Below are 17486 nucleotides of genomic sequence, written 5' to 3'. Positions count from 1 at the left end.
TAGAAGATTCGGGACTTTGCACATTTGCTACTTTACAACGACAGACCTCCCCGCCCCCGGCCCCCCTACTTGGGTTCCCCTGCACCCTTATAATGGGCAGGAGGAAAAGGCAAAGTAGACATCACAGGAGGTGCTGCCCAGAAAACACAATTCCCCTTTCGCTGTTGCTAAACCAGTACAGACGCGTCACCTCCCAGGCCGAGGGTGAAATCGCTGCAAAGGCCCCTGCACGTCCTGACTTCCCACTCTCCCACCCACCCTCCCACCTGAGCCAGCCCTGCACCTGCAGCCACGTACAGGTGGCTCTTCTTTTCACGTCTCTTCTTTTCAGAGAAGCCACCTGGGGGACAGAGCTGTCTTTCCTGGGTGCCCCACGCCGAAGGGGAGAAGGCACGCAGTTCCCCTGATGGCCCTGGACACCAGTGGCCTGTCCTGCACAGGCTGCGGTTTGGGGGCTGGATAAGGTGGTGGGGTGACAGCAAATCACAGGAGGGCCGTGTGACCGGCAATCTGCCATTTTTAAAATATAACATTTATTGCTCAGATGGTTTGATACAGAACAGCTTTTCTTCTCATTTTGAATTTGGAAGTATTATACAACTGAATACAAAGAGGGACACAAAGTACCAAAACCAAACTCGTGATTCTGTTCATGTGGCATAAACCGGTTTTGTACATAACATGTAGCAGCAGTTTTTAAGTTCCCTTTAGAAAAATATGAATTCTACATATTTATTATTGTTTCCTGTTTAATGCATGGGCTGAAATCACTGGGATCAACTTCCTTCTTGAAGAAAGAGAGGCTAGAAACGAGGGGGGGGGGTTGAAGGTATGATGCATCTTTCTGAAACTGGCATCTGACTGTCACGTAGCTTCCCCCGGGACTGTTTGGCAAACAGCCCCGGGTTTTATATTTTGTTTTCACAGCCAGGAGTTTCATGTAGTGATTGAATCTCAGCATTGTGTCCATAAATCAAAGAGAAAAAACAAGAGAAAAAACTTGCACCTCAAAAAACTTTTCAGAAGATCCATATATATATATATATGGATATATATATATATACTTTTTTTTTTTTTTTTTTTGTAAAAGCCCTGAGAGAAGGAGAAAGAGAATCAAACAAAATGTATAGGAACAAATTAGCTGGACATGCAAACTAAACTATGATTCACCCAGAGTTTAAACAAATCACAAATTTCACAGTTTAATATTGGGGGGGGAGGGGCAGAACAACAAACAAATAATACATTTCTCAACCTCACTAATAAAATGTGGCAAGACCTTATTGACTACGAGGGTACAGATGGAGGCTAAATAAAGCTTTAAATCAATAGTGATTATTGCGAGCTGTGGCCCAGCAGTTCTGCTGGGCCGTTTCCTGCTACATCTCACCGCGGCGTAAAGGGTTAACTCATGGCTTCTCTCCACATGGTTGTGAGTTTTAGTGTGGAGAGTTGCAAAGAAAAACAAAACACAAGATACCCCAAATAATAACAACAAAAATAACAATAACAATCGTCATTAAAAAAAAAAATGGAAGGGATGCACGAACTGGTTTCAACTAAGCAAACCACACTTAGTATAAAAGTGATACAGGGGATCATTGGTTCTGATTTGTATCCATCCAAATAAAACCTCGTTCTGGGTTCATACATCCCCAACACAGTTACAAATCATATATACCTCAACCTTTTTCCTTTCACATGCAAAGACATCACTTTTCATTATCTCAAGAATATAGATCTTCCTTTGAAGTATGGGAGGTTGGATTTTGGCCACGAGAAATCGCTAAGGAAGCGGAGAGAAAAGGGTCTGTGTGTCACTGTGTGCATGAGTGTAAGTAAAGTGTGTGTATGTGGGGGGGGGGCGGTGCTCAGGGCTAGGAGGGTCAAGGGTCCTGGGAGGGGTGGGGATGGGGGTCCTGCAGGGGGAAGGTGAGAGGGGCTGAGTGGTGGAGCAGCACAGGAGGCCCCTGGCAGCACAAGGCTCGGGCACCCTGGAGGTCTTGGCTGGAGGACCGGATGCTGAACACAAGCTCAGCTACAGTAGGATAGATTTCTTTTCACTGCTGGCGGCTACAGTGAGGGAATTCGATTACCTGTATGGGATGCTCATGGAAAAAAAAAAAAAAAATCCTGCCTTTTTGCACCCAGGGGTTCAGGCTATTTCAGGAGCTAGAAACAGCACATTTATCGTCAAGCACCAACCCCAAATCACAGGAAGGTAAATACAAATCTATTTTTCATCTTCAATCTTGCATGTGCAGTTTTATTACCAGTAGTAGTACTTCCTCGCTTTGAAAAATGACAGTAGCACAGGCGGGTAAGGCTTGGGCTGGGTTTGGCAGGAGGACCGGTAAGGGACAGGTCTCCTTGCTGCCTGGCTTTCTCAGAAGCCCTGGGCGCGTGCCTCCTGCTCTCCCCTCTCTGAGCTGCTCTTCGGCCGTGTGGGAGGACCGTTCACGGCCCCTGCTGGATTCTGCAGTCACGGAAAAAAGGCTTGTCTAAGTACAGTGGAAGAGCTACCACCCAGGTGTGGGGGAGGCGGGGGGCAGATGCCCACATGGGGACCCAGCAGCAGCCCAGGTCTCCCCGGACAAATATTGCCCATTTGTTTCTGCTGACTGCAGAGACCAGCAAACTGATGAACTAATAATAATAATAATAATAATATTAATAATACATATACCAAAAGGGGGAGGGAAATCAGATATATGACATCTGTGCATGTTTTATATAGGGTAAGTTGCCAGCATAACTCTTCTCTGCAAGTTAAGAACGGATGTCTTGACATTTGAACAGTAATACCACGGCTAACGCTGAAAACACGTACAAGGTTGAAGCTAGAATCTTTCCTGGTTTGGCGTGCACCAAATTGGAAACCTTCATCGACCACATCCTGCAACACCGAGGACCCAATCACAGCTCCACCATGTATCAAACAGAACAAGAGAAAAGGTCTATTTGAGAAAAGAATATCTTATCCATATTTCCTCTGGTAATTTACATGAAATTCACATCATTTTCTTCCAGTTATTGGCTATGGGTATCCAAGGGCGTATTTTTTTTCTTCTGTTTCCAGCTCACAGAACATTCGTTACTATCACAGATTCGCAAGAACAAGCTCACACACACCAAATACAGAAGGTAACATTAATGCTTAAATGAAAAGGTCCTCTCCAAATAATTCATTAAAATATTTGCTTTGTTTTTCAGAAAGTCATTTTGGGAAAACACAACACCCAGGCTGACACCGAAGGACTGGTGAGTAGTTAAGGCACTCGAACTGTCCATGCTGCATCTCTCGCACGGGGATGTAAGGCTATGGCACCGGACAAGATGGCCCGCTCCTGCTCATGTCACTCTCTCTCTCACTCCCCGAAAGCTGAAGGGCACTGAGAAAACCTCATGAAACATAGATTCAGGACACTTTGCTCTGCTGGCTTTGTCTGTGTGCTGGTGGGGGGACAAGACAAGCTGTCATTCCATTCCCAGGAGTGGTGAGGCACCGTCTGCAGCCAGGAGGGGATGGGTGGGCCTCTTGCCCTGCAGCTCTGGCAGGTCTTGCACGAGGGCCGCTGGGCTCTCGGGGTCTGGGTCACCCTGAGACACCTGCTCCTTGGGGCTGCCCGCTGGAGTGGCCTTGGGGGCATTCCTGCCGGCTTCAGCCTGGCTGGCACCTGCCGTCCGGCCCCCTGCCCGCTCCTCCCTGCGGCTGGGATCCTTGGTCGAGTTGGCCAGGCTCTCCTTCCGGCTCCGGGTGACGGCCACGTGGTTGCTGGCCGGTGGAGCCGAGTCGGCCTCGTTTTCGGAGACAGGGTTGTTGCCGCTGTGGGTGGACTCACTCTCACTGTCCTCCTCGCCTCGCTCATCCTTGTCGCTGTCCTTCCCAAGCTGCTTGGCGTGCCTGGCTTTCTGGTGGACCCGCTGATGGCGAACCAGGCTGTGCTTCAGGGTGAAGGTCCGCTCGCATGTCTGACATTTGTATGGCCTTTCTCCTGGAGCAACACGAGAAAAGAAGTCACGTCAATGGTAAGGCCACCAGTATCACCTCTCCGCCCTACACAAAAGCAGTAGCCGTGTGAGCAGGCAAAGGGGCAGCAGGTAGCAAGGGTCAGGACCCCATACTCAGGGAAACCCTCTTATTTGCCTGAATTGGCAAAATAAGGTCATAGATATGCACGGGGCTGGCCTCAGCTTCTCTCTCCCTTTCATCCCTCAACCTAGGTTTTCCCCATAGGATGCAGGAACCAGAGTCTCAGGGTGGAAGCCTTGTGGACATCCAGACTACCCTGAAAAAAAAAAAAAAAAAGAAAAACCTAGGGAAGGACAGCAGCAAGGTCCCTCCCATGGGGACAGGCACCACTTCCAAGGGTTGTGCAAGACATGCATCTCCTAAGTCAAAGGTGCCAGATACTCTGTGTTCTGATACGGAGCAGCTGGGGCTTTCCCTCTTGCTCACAAATACTGAGCTGTGAGCACCTGAGAAAATTACCTGCCAGGAGCTCAAGAACCCCTCTCTCCCAGGAGCCAAGCATGGGAGCCCTCCGATCCCCAGAGCCCAGGCCCTGTGGACTGCAAGGCAGAGGAGTGTGCGGGGAGTATGTGTGCACCGTGGATGCAGCAGCAGGGACGGGAGGACAACCAAGACCACGATGTGGGGCCTGGGTTTCTTCTGTGGAGGGGGTAGGTGGGATGTGTTTGCATCTTTTGGCTTTATAAGTACGTTCAGGTGTCTTCCCTTCTACCAGAACAATGGCCCCTGCTTTGGGGTTCCTACCTAGGGAGTTCCAGAAGGAGCAAGGACACCCGGACATGCCTATGAAGCTCCTGTTCAATGACATCAGCTTGGCTGTCGTAGAGCCAAGTAATGAAAAACCCCTTGCTTTGTGCTTCAGCAGCCAATTTTCCACCTGAGGGCTGATGAGGAAGCCCAGGTGCCTCCCACAGAGCACCTGTCCACAGGCCACACCCCCGGTCCTTCCCAGGCTCACCACGGGCCCCCAACGCCAGCACCCACATTCTTCTAGATGATTCTATGAGACAGGGCAGCCTTCGTCCCCTTTCTACAGATAGAAAGGCTGAGGCTCAGACGGCTGATCAAAATGCTCTCAAAAATATCACTGCTGAGGGCCCACCCTGCCGCCTCCCTGCCAGGACCCTGTATGTTCCAACTGCTAAGAGAACAGTCTGTTAAATTCCTAGTTTATGGTGCCTGTCGCGCCCAGGGGGCACACTCAGGAAACGGTCTCTGGCCATTGGGGCAGGCGCCTCCTCCAGACCCCGACTGGCCTCCTCGCTGGAGCATGCTCCCTGCGCAGGCGCAGGAAGCGTCGCCTGGGCATGCCCCGCCCTTACCTGTGTGCGACCGCATGTGCCGAGTCAGGTCCTGCAGGGACCAGAACCTCTTGTTGCACACGCTGCACACCTTCTTCCTCTTGTCCGCCTTGCTAGCCACGCTTCTCGGGGAGTCGGTCTTTGGCTTCTTGTCATCGTCATTCTTCTCTGAGGGCTTCTTCTCGGCCACGCCCTCCCCGTCGGAGGCGCCCTCGGCCTCCTCGCCCTGCTTCTCCGCGGCTGGAGACATCTCTTCCGGCGGGGGCTCCTCCGAGGAGGGGTTGGCGGGCTTCTCCTCCGGCTCAGGAGCGGGCGGCACGGCGGGGACGGGCAGAGGGCCCTCGGCCCCTCCGCTCGCGCCCGTACCCTCCTCTCTGGGCTCCTCGTGGCCGTGGGCCTTCCGGTGGCGGCTCAGGGTCCCCAGGAACTTGAAGCTCTTGCCGCAGACATCGCAGGTGTGCTTCTGGTCCTGCTGGGCGGGGCCCCCGCTGCTCGCGGCGCCCCCTTCGCCCTCCGCCAGCTTGAAGCCCATCAGCCTGCTGGCAAGGTTGAGGTCCAGGCTCTTGTTGCTGACGGTATCTTCCTCCGGGCCGTCCGCGTCCTCGTCCCTCTCCTCCATGCTGTGCTGGTCCTCACGCTCCTGGCTCTCCCCGGCTCCCTGCTCCTCCCCGTCCCCGGCTGGTCCCCGCTGCCCCTCCTCTGCAGGGAGCTCCTCCTGGACCTGGATGGGCGCAGGGGCTCCCTCTGCTGCGGGCTGCTCTTTCTCCCGGGAGGTGAGGTCCAGCACTTCGCCCCCCACCGCTGGGGTCTCTGCGTCCGACTGGCTATCTGTGGGAGTGAGCACAGGGGCACAGGCTGAGGCCCAACGCCACCCAACACGCTCCTTCCAAGGGTCCCATTGTGACTCTCGGCTGAACCCACCACCCCCAGGCCCGTATACCAAGCCCAGCGAGGATACCTCTACCCCCACTCCTTGTTACCACTCATATCCCCAAAGGCCGCGGCGAACCTGGGGTTAATTGACGAAACACACGGGTTGGGGTCACAGGGCAGGCTGCTCTCGGAGCTCCGGCCCTCCCCTTCCACTGCCCCCTAGCGGTGCCAGGCACCCTTCACGGCCACACACAGGGATGCTCAGGCCCCCAGAAGGTGTGAGCAACTCAGGGCAGCACAGACAGAAGGATCCGCGAGAGAGGAGAGTTGGTGCATTCCAGAGACTCGCAGCACTAGGGAGGTTGAGGAAGCGGAGCTGTAAGTTATTTTTCCAGTGCAAAGAGATTATACAAACATGCAACATATATAGGACCACTGCCCGAACATAGTACCTGCTGAGCGACTCACAGAAAATGGCCCAAAGCATGTATTCTGTGCCATGGCACACGCGCTCCCATTCGAAGGCTAACTCCCGGGTAGAGTTCCAAGGCAGGAGATGCATGCACACCTGGAGGCCTCCCTGGCTGCTGTGAGGACCCCACGCAGTGAGTGGAAACACTTCCTATCTCTTCATTTGTTCCCGCCTATCCACCCTCCATAGGAAAGCGAGACGTGGCAAGTCTACTGGTTTCTAATGACCTTCGTAAGGGATGGCACTGGGGCAGCACCAATGACACAGAACAGACCACAGTATTTCTCACAAGCACCATCTTCTCTTCTTTCAGGTTGAATACGGACTTAATGACTGCTTTATGTGCTATGACCTCGAGGCTGTCTGCTGAGACCTACTATTTAATTCTAGATCCAATTTCTTAGGGCAGGGATTCGGAAATTCCTCAATTAGGGTGACAGAGCCCTTGTTTCCTGGCTCCTAGGTCAGATGCACCTGCCTCATGATGCCGATCTCTGATCACAGTGCCTGAGCCAGCAGATTCAGGCACCTAACCTGGACCCTCACTTGAGGTGACCAGACATATCACCATGTCCACCCATGTCCATCACTGAGTCACCCACTCGATTTGCCATCAAGGCAGTCCTGGGGCTGGGGGTGAAGGAGCTAGTCCTACCCTTGCTGTGGTCACTCCTGCCTGGGGCTTTTGGCTTATGTACAACCATCTACACGGCACTCCCACTTACATAATTTCATTGGTTTTGTTCTGACTGCACCTTTTGGCAGCCACTGTTTATCTCAAGAGGCTTCAGAAGGAAACACATATGTGTGGTGTGGATATAAGATTTCTGTCAATAAGTGATTTTTATAAATTATCCAAAAGTTAAAAAAAATTATCCAAAAATTTAAAGAAGACTCCTGAGATATACACACCAATGTCTTAGGTCTTATTCTTAACTAAAACTGTATGCCCATTTTTGGGAATCATTCCAATGGGGAGCATCTATTAAATGGATTTTGGTATAAGCTCTACCAAAAAAAAAAAAAAAAAAAGCATAGAATGCTCAGTTTCTTAAAAAAAAGCTTAATCTCTGGTTACTTCCTATTTGTCCCAGTATGTTCTAGGCAGTTTTACTTATTATTTTTTTTCACCAAAGAACATGGGTTATTTTCAAGTTTCACTGCAGATCATATTTAAGATGATCTTGAAAAAAAAATCATGACGACTTCTGAAACGAAACCCAAGTAAATATGCTAATATCAGATTGTTCTCATCACCCCCCCCCCCTTCCTTCCTTAGCTCATCCTGTATCTAGTGAACAAAAGGGGGCTTGACTGTGCTCTACCAAACTTCCACTAGGGGGAGTGTTTTAACAGGGCAGTCCGGTACCCTTGAAGTTCTAGCAACTCCAACTGATTTTTATTAGTGATTCCTGGCAACAGTAGACTTAGCTTCTTCTCATTTCATGGATATCCAGCTTCTAATGCCTGCCAGGTCCTATTTTGATCCCCACCTTCGTCAACTGCCTACACTTTCAAATGGAGCTAGTACAACCAGTGGCTTTTATAAGCAGTGTTACTCTGTTCTCTTGTCTCTCCCAGTCCCTCATTCATGATGCTAAATCTAAGAAAATTGCTAGCAGAAGCAGGAATCCTGTGTGCACCAGTAGATAACAAACCCACAGCTCCTGCTACAGGGAAAGTGGAGACTTTCATGTCAGTGCCACAATGAAATATCTATTGCTTCCTAGAAATTCTATGCTACTCAGCTGATGTGACCAACTACCAGCCTAAATACCCAATCTGACTGGGCAGGGGCACAGCTGTTGAGGAAGCTGCTGTCTGTATTTCACCTGCCCAGAAGCACTTCCTGTGGTGCAGTGTGCGCTGGCACGCGGACTCCCGGACTGCTTAGGGCGGCCACTGTTAAGAACAGTGTAAAACCTTCCATGTTTCTACACTGATTTACAAAGTGACATGCATGTGCCCACAAGTATGAAGGCTCCCACAGGCATCACCCAAAAAAGAACCACGAATATCCCCAAAGGCAAAGTGGGCTAGGGAACCTCTCTGCCATGAGAAAGTGAGTAAAGAGCTTCGGTTTACTGATCGATGTGCCCCTTAAGCCAGAACTGCCCCTTGGTAGCATTGTTAACATTCCTTTTTGGGGGGGGGGTGGAATCTAGGGTATATGTTCCTGAAAGAACTTATGTGATTGAAAATGTCAGACTTACGTTATAAAACAAATTTAGGGACTTTAACCTAGGCATATAAACCTAGAAAACCTCTCAAGAACTTCCTTGGTCATTTCCTGCCTTTTTTTTGGTTATGTTTTTTGTTTTTTTTAATGGTCTTTCTCCAAAGCCTCACTTTTAACTTCACGGGAGGGAGCCCCAAAAGCACCCCATACCCCCACCGTGCTCACCTGGGTTTGAAACTTTCCTTGAAATCACTCAACTCCACCTCCCTGACCCCTCTGTCCTTGCCTCTTTCTTACTATGTATGGATTGTGACCACAATTAAACCAAACATTTATTTTCTCTGGTTTCACATTACAGCTTTCAGTGAATTTTCTTTTTCCAGAGGCTTTGTCCCTTAAAGAAACCCTACACAACTTCCAGGATGGGCTGGAGGCGGGGCTCTGATGGGATGTGGAAAAACAGAACTCACAACTGCAAATTTAAAAACTACACCCACAACGTAAAATCTGGCACTGAATCAAAGCTAAGACGTGCATTTGAATTAGCTTTGTGTCTGCAGGCTCCTATAGCTGTCCAGAGGTCAGGAGATCTGGGTTCTGTGTTCCTCCAGAGGATCAAGAAGCTGAATGCAAAATGTGCATCTGGCAACTTTGAGAAACCGAGGGCTCCCCTTGACCTCCTCGATGATCCACTCCTGCCCCTCTTCTGGAACAACTGTGGGTGGAATCACATGGCTGCTTTCCTAAACCAGGCTTTGAGAAAATGTTCAGGGGCTACCAGGTGACACAGTGGCCGGCTGTTAAACATTAAGAGTGATCACCCGCAGCAAATTCCGCAAGCGTCGCTGTGGGTTTCCTGGGGGCTGAACAGCGGAAATCTGGCTCATAGGGATCCAAGTTATGGCAAGGTTCCATGGGTGTCTGTATCTTTCTTTACCCCAATATCCTGGCAAGTGATGTAGAAATGGAAGCTGGAGGGAGGAGCCAGCAAGCTGGCTTATATTTTTATACCCTTAGAGGGTTTGATCTTAACCAAAGGGCCTGGCACTTCAGGGCTTGGAGGAGGTACAGGGAAAAAGCAGAAGTTCCACATCGATTCCTCTTCCTGGAAATGCTACCCATTCAGATGTGCCCCTCTCCCCCCTGTAACTTAGGGACAGGTGGGCTGGGGAAAGGGGGCTTCCAGACAACAGAGCTCCCATCCCCACCCAAATCTGAGGGAGACAAACACAGGGCACAGTGATACCCCCTGGAAAAATGCATCTTGGGGAGACCCTCTTTGGCTTTGAGCAGTGGGGAAATGTCAAGCTTTCTGGATTTGCAGGATCAAATCCATGCTGGTTACTAACCAATGGCCAACTAGCCATGTAGGTAAGTAACCTGCAGTAGCCAATTTTCTGATCTGTTTGTTTTGGGGGGTGAGAGGCACAGGACCCCAGCACTTGGAGATGATGGAATGTAGTAAATAGAGGACAGGAGTAAATACAGAAGCTGTAAGGGAAAAAAAACAAAAAGGTGGCAGGAGACGCACTGAGCAGCCGTTAATTGCTCTGTAGGGGCTGGAGGAAGGAAGCACATATCAGCACATGAGAATAATACCCGGATTCAGGTCAAGCAGAGATGTGATTAAAGAAAGGACATGCAGAGTGCTTTTTCAAACAAGACAAAAGTTTTTTTTTTTTTTACTGGGAAGAGAGTTATTGAAGAGAAAAACACCCCCACCCCACACACCCCTCCCCGTTGAGGGCTGGGCATCACTACTTCCTGAAACACCCTGACATCTGAGTGAGCCCATCTTTGCTCTGCTCTGGAGGATGCGGCGGAGGCTGGGGTTTGAGAAAACACCACCCCGCGCCAGTAAGGTTTCATATCCCTTTTAGACGGGATACTACCAAGAGCTAGAACTGTACCCCCAACCTCACACCCCACTTCCAGAGGGACCCGACAGCAGGAACAGACGTGTCCGCTGGTGGAGGAGGGCGGAGGGTGAGGGGCACAGATCTTCCCTAGTGGCTCAGAAAAGCGATCTGGGGGCATGGTCAGTGTTTCCCCAGTCCCCATCCTGCTGCATTTCCCAGTCCTCGGCAGGGCCCACGTCTACGGCAACTGCCGAGTCCTACAGAGAAATGAGGAAGGCAGCCTGCCACACGCGTGCGAGGCTGGCCAGCGGGGCTCTCCGAGCTGCCCTCCTCTGTCCCTCTCCTCCGCTCCGTCACCCGGAAGCACTACCTGTGCTATCATGGGGTCCAACATCACTCTCTTTTGACTGGGGGATAAGCCCGTTTCTTCTCAGGGAACAGTTGGTAACTCCGTGTTTGCGCAATTGGTGGCGTTCACAGTTAGATTTGGTAGAAAAGAAGGCATCGCATTTTTGACAAGGGAAGGGTTTCTGACCTGAAGCAGGAAAAAAAATATATATTTATCTGGCTTTCTACTGTAACGAAAAAGAAAAGTTGCTTTCCATTCATTCTTCTGGGGTAACTGGCATTTGTCCCCCTGCCCCCCACCCTCCACCCCTTCCTTTAAAACACACACACACACACACACACACACACACACACACACACACTTAAAAAAATACTGATACCACATCAACAACTCAAATGGGATCTTCCCTTGAGTGAAATGGAATGAAGGTTTTGTCTTCAAAATACTAGAAGTTAACAACGAAACCAAGATGTTTAAAGTAAAACAGCAGCATTACAATCGAAAATCTTAAGAAACACAACAACCAGAAAGAGTGAGTGAGTGAAGGGATTTTAGAGCAGAGCCAGGAAACACCTAGAGTCTGTCACAAGGAGAAGCCGCCTCTTGGTAAGGGCTGATATGGCAAATACTACAGACGCTGGCGGGTCAAACTGGAATCTTGGGCCCCTGGACGTGTCTTTGGGAGCCACTCCTGGCTTCCTGGTCTAGCTGGGTGTGGCCTGCCCACAGTAGACTGGAGGCAGGGAAAGGGGCTGAGACAGTCCTACAGTGACCTCTGCCCAAGCTCACTGTGGTCCTAGCGGGCAAGGCAGAGGAGGTCCGTTCCTTGCATTAAAGGGTCTTTGTTCCCCCTGCTGGAGTACACAGTGACCAACAAATAACTGAGTCTGTGTTAGGAGATCAGCTGCTCCAGGCCTGCCTGGCTGCCTGTGAAGAGAAGTGGCTGAGTGGGCCCTCTGCACCCCCACTCCACACTGGGGTAACTCCTGAGACAGAAGTAACCTGATTTGCTTTGCTGGTATTATCCTTCCACTTCAATTCCTTTTGTACTGTAAACACAATACTTCAACATGTGGGCCAGGCTCTTCTGCAATGTGTCCTGGGTGCGTGTGGATGGATGTGTGGAGAAAGCAAGGGTAAGGAGGATGGCGAGCAGGAAGGGGACAAGGGAAGGGATTAGGTGAGCTTCAGGAGAGAGAAGGTGGTGGTAAATCATTTACTCTATCGCTGGCTTCTTCTGCTTTCCCCCACAATTGCTAAGGTCCTGGTGTCTGATTCTACAAGAGAACAGGTTTTGTGTACTAACAAACACCACTTCAGAGCTGCAGCCTGGCATGTTTGCTTTGTAACCTTGGGACTGCCACAATCAAATGCACATGTCAAAAACTGGCAGCAAAGTTAACCAGCACAACCCCCTCAAAACACCAATCATAGAGGCCCTTCAACCTCCCGGTTACTATCAACGGATGCCCAAACTAGTGCAGGTGACAGGCCTGGGCACTCACTGTGAGCGGAACGCATGGGCCTGGCGCCTGGGATTATTTAGCACAAGGGGACGGGGGAATTAGCACTGCGCACCACACAACTCCAGGGGGAGCTGTTCACACAGAGCATGCTGGTGTGCAACCCCACACAGCCAGAATCGCTGCCCTGCCAAGTTCTAGCACCAGCAGCAATCCAAGAAAGGGGACGTCCCTTCCCTCCTGAGCTGCAAAATTCAGCTTCAGAATCACTAGTGCAGCTTTTTAAGAATGCAGATGCCTGGAACAATCAAAGACCACGGAAGGAGAAACGCACAGATCTGACATGTGTGCTTTTAAGGAACTCACATGGGACCTATAGGATAAAAAAGTGGAGAACCCACTGACCCCTTGAAAGCTTCCCTCCACATAGCCCAGTGGGTGTTTCTGCTAAGTCGTAAAAATGACAAAAATGAAAAACAAAAACAACTCGCCTTTACATGAAGACTAGTTTTTTGTTTTTTTTTTTTTTATGGTGCAAGCTTCACGTTATTCTTGCTTTTCACTAAAAACTGAATAGAATCTTTAACAACTGTTAAAGTTTTAAGTAACAACTTTAACAACTGTCACTGTTTTAAGTAAGAAAAATACTTGAAATGTTTTATTATCAAAGGCGACATCATGGCTTCTCTGAGGCCAGGCAGTGAGAGAGAGAATTAGCGGAGAGCAAAACAAGTCAGAAGCTATGAGGATGAACTAGATAATTCTCAATTCGAAATAAAACAATCGGCTGCTTGCTTCTTCCCATGACAAGATTTCCTCTGGCATTTTCCACACTGGTAAATGCTTCACTTTTACAGCTGGGTTTGGACAGCCAGGTTCATGCCCCATGATGAAGATTAATACATTAAATTCAGACAACGGCCCAAAGATTTCGGAGTACTGTATTGGGTTATGAAGAGTCTCAAAGTGACAACAGGAATCTTTAAAGATTTATCTCTCTCTGCATAAGCCTTACATTCATTTGTTCATTCACTCTCTCGTTTATTTTTACTGCTGTATAACTGACACACGCAAGCCTTACATTTTTAAATAGTAGTGTGCTCTCTCTGATTGCATGGACAGAGAAAAACATGAACACTTCCAATATTTTTTCATCAGATAGGTTTCCCCAAAACTTGTTGATGGGTAATTTACACGGAAAAGTATCAAATGATGTCACTTACTTGGTTAGCTGCCACAAATTACTGCTTTAGCAGAGGTGTTTCTAAATGTACCTGTGACCACAAGAAGTTATCTTTGCACCAAAGACTCACCACCTCCCTCCACCTCCAGCAGGAGCCATAAAAACCATCAGCTAGCCAGCGTCATGCTCTACTCTCAGAGAGCAGTCAGGAAAAGGGGGAAACCGTGTACTACGTGATGCTATCTGGCCTGCTGGGGCCATCAGGAGCAGAAGAATGAAGAGTGAGAGTAAGTTTGAGAACTCAGCTTCATACCCTCAGACTTCTTTCCATTGCCCTCCATCCTCGTGGGGAAAGTTTCTTTCTGTATTTGACAGAAGGCTGGCTGGGCAAAAATGGTCAAGGCCGCCACTTTCAGAAAGTGAAAAGTAGCCAGCGTCACTGGTGTCCAAGGCACTTTCCACGCTGAGCTTTGCCCATCTTACTGGTTTCAAACTCAGTTGCCCGTGAGCAGCTGGTAGCACAGGTGAGGGTGGAGGGCCTCAGGTCGGCAAAGAAGAGGCGCTAGAATCAACTGCGAGAATCCCAAAATGTCAGAGCTTGGTGGGGGGAGGAGGGAGTTTCAGTCATCCCAGGGTCCTGACTCCTTCATTTTGGGAGAAAAGGGACTGAAAGGGCAGGAAGACGGGGATGAGCAGAAACGGGCCAGCTGCATTTTCTGGTACTTTCTCGGCCTGTGGCCTAAATGAAGGGGAAAAGGAAGGGACAGTGGACTGTCCTCTCCCCAAGAGGCAACACTCTTCAGGCAGATAAGGCAAGGAATCAGGAACCATCCCTGCTCACCAGCACACAGGCTAGGAAAATAGTGCAAGGAAGGAACTCGGCTGTGCATGGAGAGCTCACCAGGGCAGATAAAACAGGATGGCAGATGCCAGCTTCCTTCTGAGACACAATCCCTAGAACCCGAGCCCTGTGCCCCTTGCCTGAGCCACAGCGAGCCCCACTGGACACAAAACATCTGGTCTACCTAATGCTGCCCATCTAGGAGACAACTTACTGGCATTATGATCATTCTATGTGTTTGCCAAGAGGTCACGAGGAGGTGGACTCTTGAGACACATACGTACGTAGTTTTGCTTAAAGGCGATCTAAACCCAGACACTGCTCAAAGCTAGATTTCAACACTTAAAAAAAAGGCTTCTTTGCTGTATAACACTTTTGTTTACAGGGCCATTTCAGAACCGAGTTTAGTTTCTGTGCTCATACATATGTGCCTCAGTTTTATACCCAAGTTTCCGGAGGGAGCATGTCACAGAAAGCTAGGGAGCCAAGGCACAGGCAGCTGGGGGATTCTTCAATAGCTGAGCGTCTACCAGGAAAACACCAGTCTGTGGGAAGAGTGGGTGGGTCAGATGATTTCCCAGGCTCTGTCCAGCTGTGACACTCGGATGAATGGAAAACGTTCTAACACAACACCAGACACAACAGCCAAGTGCTCTATAAAATTATTTAACAGAGGTGATGCTGAGACTGTCAATGGAAGCTGAAGCAAGTAAAACAGCAAAGGAAATTAACAGAGCCCAGTGGGTGTCAGCTTTATACAGTGTCTGTGTGTGTGGCTAGTACTATCCTGAAGTCATTCAGTCTGATTACTAGGATCCTGGTCCATATCTCTGTTCACCTTATCTCCAGCCCCTTGCCAGCCTTCTGCCCTGGTACATGTCAGGATATGTCATGAAGGCAGAAGCAGGCATGCCCTATACACCTGCCAACAGAGAACCAGCAGCCACATACCTCGATTGTGGGGCAGCTGCAGGGAACTTGACCCTGGCTTTGAACTCGAGCTCTAAGACCACAGGCAAGTTACTCAGCCTCTCTAAGCCTTCATTTCCTCGCTTCAAGATGTGGACAACATCGCCCTCATGGGATGGTCATGAGGACTAGCTCTGGAATGTTTCTCGACCAACCCCGAGTGCTCCCCTCAAGTTAAGGCCAGCAACCCTCACTAGAAGGACATGGGATGGTCACGTGGTACGACAGGAGGTCATGGATGGGGCTCCAACAGACACAGCTGCCAAGGGTCTAGTAACTGGAGAAGTGGCAGAACATGTTTATATTTATGTCTACCCCACCCTACTCCATCATAAACAAGCCTCCCATCTTCCTTGCTGCTTCCAGATGCTACCAGACTTTACACCAACTAGAACATTTTGGCATTCGAAAGCCAGACAACTGAAATGACTGCTTTCACAAGTGGGAACTCAGATGAGGCATCTGTGAGATGTGGGCACAATTCTTGAAAGGAAATGCCAGCTGCTCCAGTTCTATTAGGAAGACTGGTGGTTCACTGGGAAGGGCGGAGGGGACGGCATCAGGGGAGTGTAGAGGAGGTGGCATGGACATGCATCGTGAGATCCAGCCACCTGCTTTCTGGAAAGTGGTAGCAAAAGCACGCGCTTCTCCAAAGGCTCTGCAGGTGACAAACAAGTGTCACCCAAAAAGAGTAGCAAGAGACCTCTGCGTGGGGCACCTCCTGTTCAAGATGCATCTTCTTTTCTGTCTTAGAACTGTTACTCTGTCAGGCTTCAATGATCTCAAAGGAAAAGAAAATGGCAGCCTGAGAAGGCAGCACACACTTGAGAAATCTAGAAGTTCTGGTTCCTGTTACATATTTGAGTCCTCCGTGGGCAGGTACTCCTGGTTTGCTGTCACCGGAGTCCCGGGTTTGAGCCCCCGTCCCTCACCCGAGAGAAAGGATGCATCTATGTGGCAACCAGCCTCAGAGAGACTTGCTCTCCCCTCCCTCATAACTAGCCATGCCAGCCATGGGCGTCTCTGAGGCTTCTGTGACAATCAACCTTTTGGAATGAAGCCTTTCCCACCTGAGTACAGAGCGTGGCTCACACATAGTTCCCCACTACCTTCCCCTCACCACCGTAAGCCTTGTAACTGACTGGGGTTGTCAGATCTAGCAACCAAAAACAGTTAAATTGAATTTCCAATAAATGACAAATCAGTTTTTAGTCTATCCCCAATGTTGCATATTTAACCTATGCTAAAAGTTATCTGCTTTTTATCTGAAATTTATGTTTACCTAGCACCCAGTATTTTATCTGGCAATCCTGTATTATGCAATTCTTTATTTGGTTTTAGGTCCCACCATTAGTATTTGGGTGGTAATCTCCAAAAAGTTAAGGATCTCACCCAATTTACCTCTACTTCGATGACATAAACCATGTATAAATATTCAGTAAATCAGGATTAAGACAAGAGCGAATAGTCATGTGACTATTAGAAGTACCTGGTATAAAATTACTTAAAATGTATCCTTTCAGGGGCCCTTGGGTGGCGTCTGTTAAGTCAGTTAAGCTGCTGACTCTTGTTTTGGCTCACGACATGATCTTGCGGTTTCGTGAGTTCAAGACCCAAGTCCGGCTCTGTGCTGGCAGCACAGAGCCTGCTTGGGACTATCTCTGCTCCTCCCCCACTCACAGTGTCTCTATCTCTCCCAAAATAAATAAACTTAAAAAAAATGTATCCTCTTAAATAAGCTTTTTAAAAGTCAACATATAGAAACTAACATTTGAAAAACACTTTGGGATATATCTTTTTGGCAATGTGAAGTCTGCAATATTCCCTTTAAGAATATATGGAGTCAAAACAACTTCACAGAATGTTCAAAGTCTTAAAACGTTGAGGAATCTGGGACGGACTTTCTCCTGCCAAAGCACCAATACCTCAATACTGAGTTCCACTTCTCCCTAGCTGCCTCCTGT

At 49.2% G+C, this 17486-nt stretch overlaps 1 protein-coding gene across 6 annotated transcripts in view; it reads right to left on the bottom strand.

The window, feature by feature from the left end:
- Positions 1–511: 511 nt before the first annotated feature.
- RREB1 (ras responsive element binding protein 1) overlaps positions 512–17486 on the bottom strand; it is a 182399-nt gene continuing 165424 nt past the window's right edge. For 5 of the 6 annotated variants that reach the window (XM_027040247.2, XM_027040248.2, XM_027040244.2 and 2 more), the window contains 3 exons: positions 11088–11252; positions 5356–6162; positions 512–3995 (listed from right to left, as the gene is read on the bottom strand). In XM_027040247.2, the coding sequence (XP_026896048.2) occupies positions 3478–3995; positions 5356–6162; positions 11088–11252 (1490 nt within the window). In that variant the 3' untranslated portion in view covers positions 512–3477. The remainder of the gene's footprint in view (positions 3996–5355; positions 6163–11087; positions 11253–17486) is intronic. The other variant, XM_027040249.2, reaches the window with a different exon arrangement.

Source organism: Acinonyx jubatus, chromosome B2, assembly GCF_027475565.1.
Source record: "Acinonyx jubatus isolate Ajub_Pintada_27869175 chromosome B2, VMU_Ajub_asm_v1.0, whole genome shotgun sequence".
Taxonomy (NCBI): Eukaryota; Metazoa; Chordata; class Mammalia; order Carnivora; family Felidae; genus Acinonyx; species Acinonyx jubatus.
This window is presented reverse-complemented; position numbering and strand designations above follow the sequence as displayed.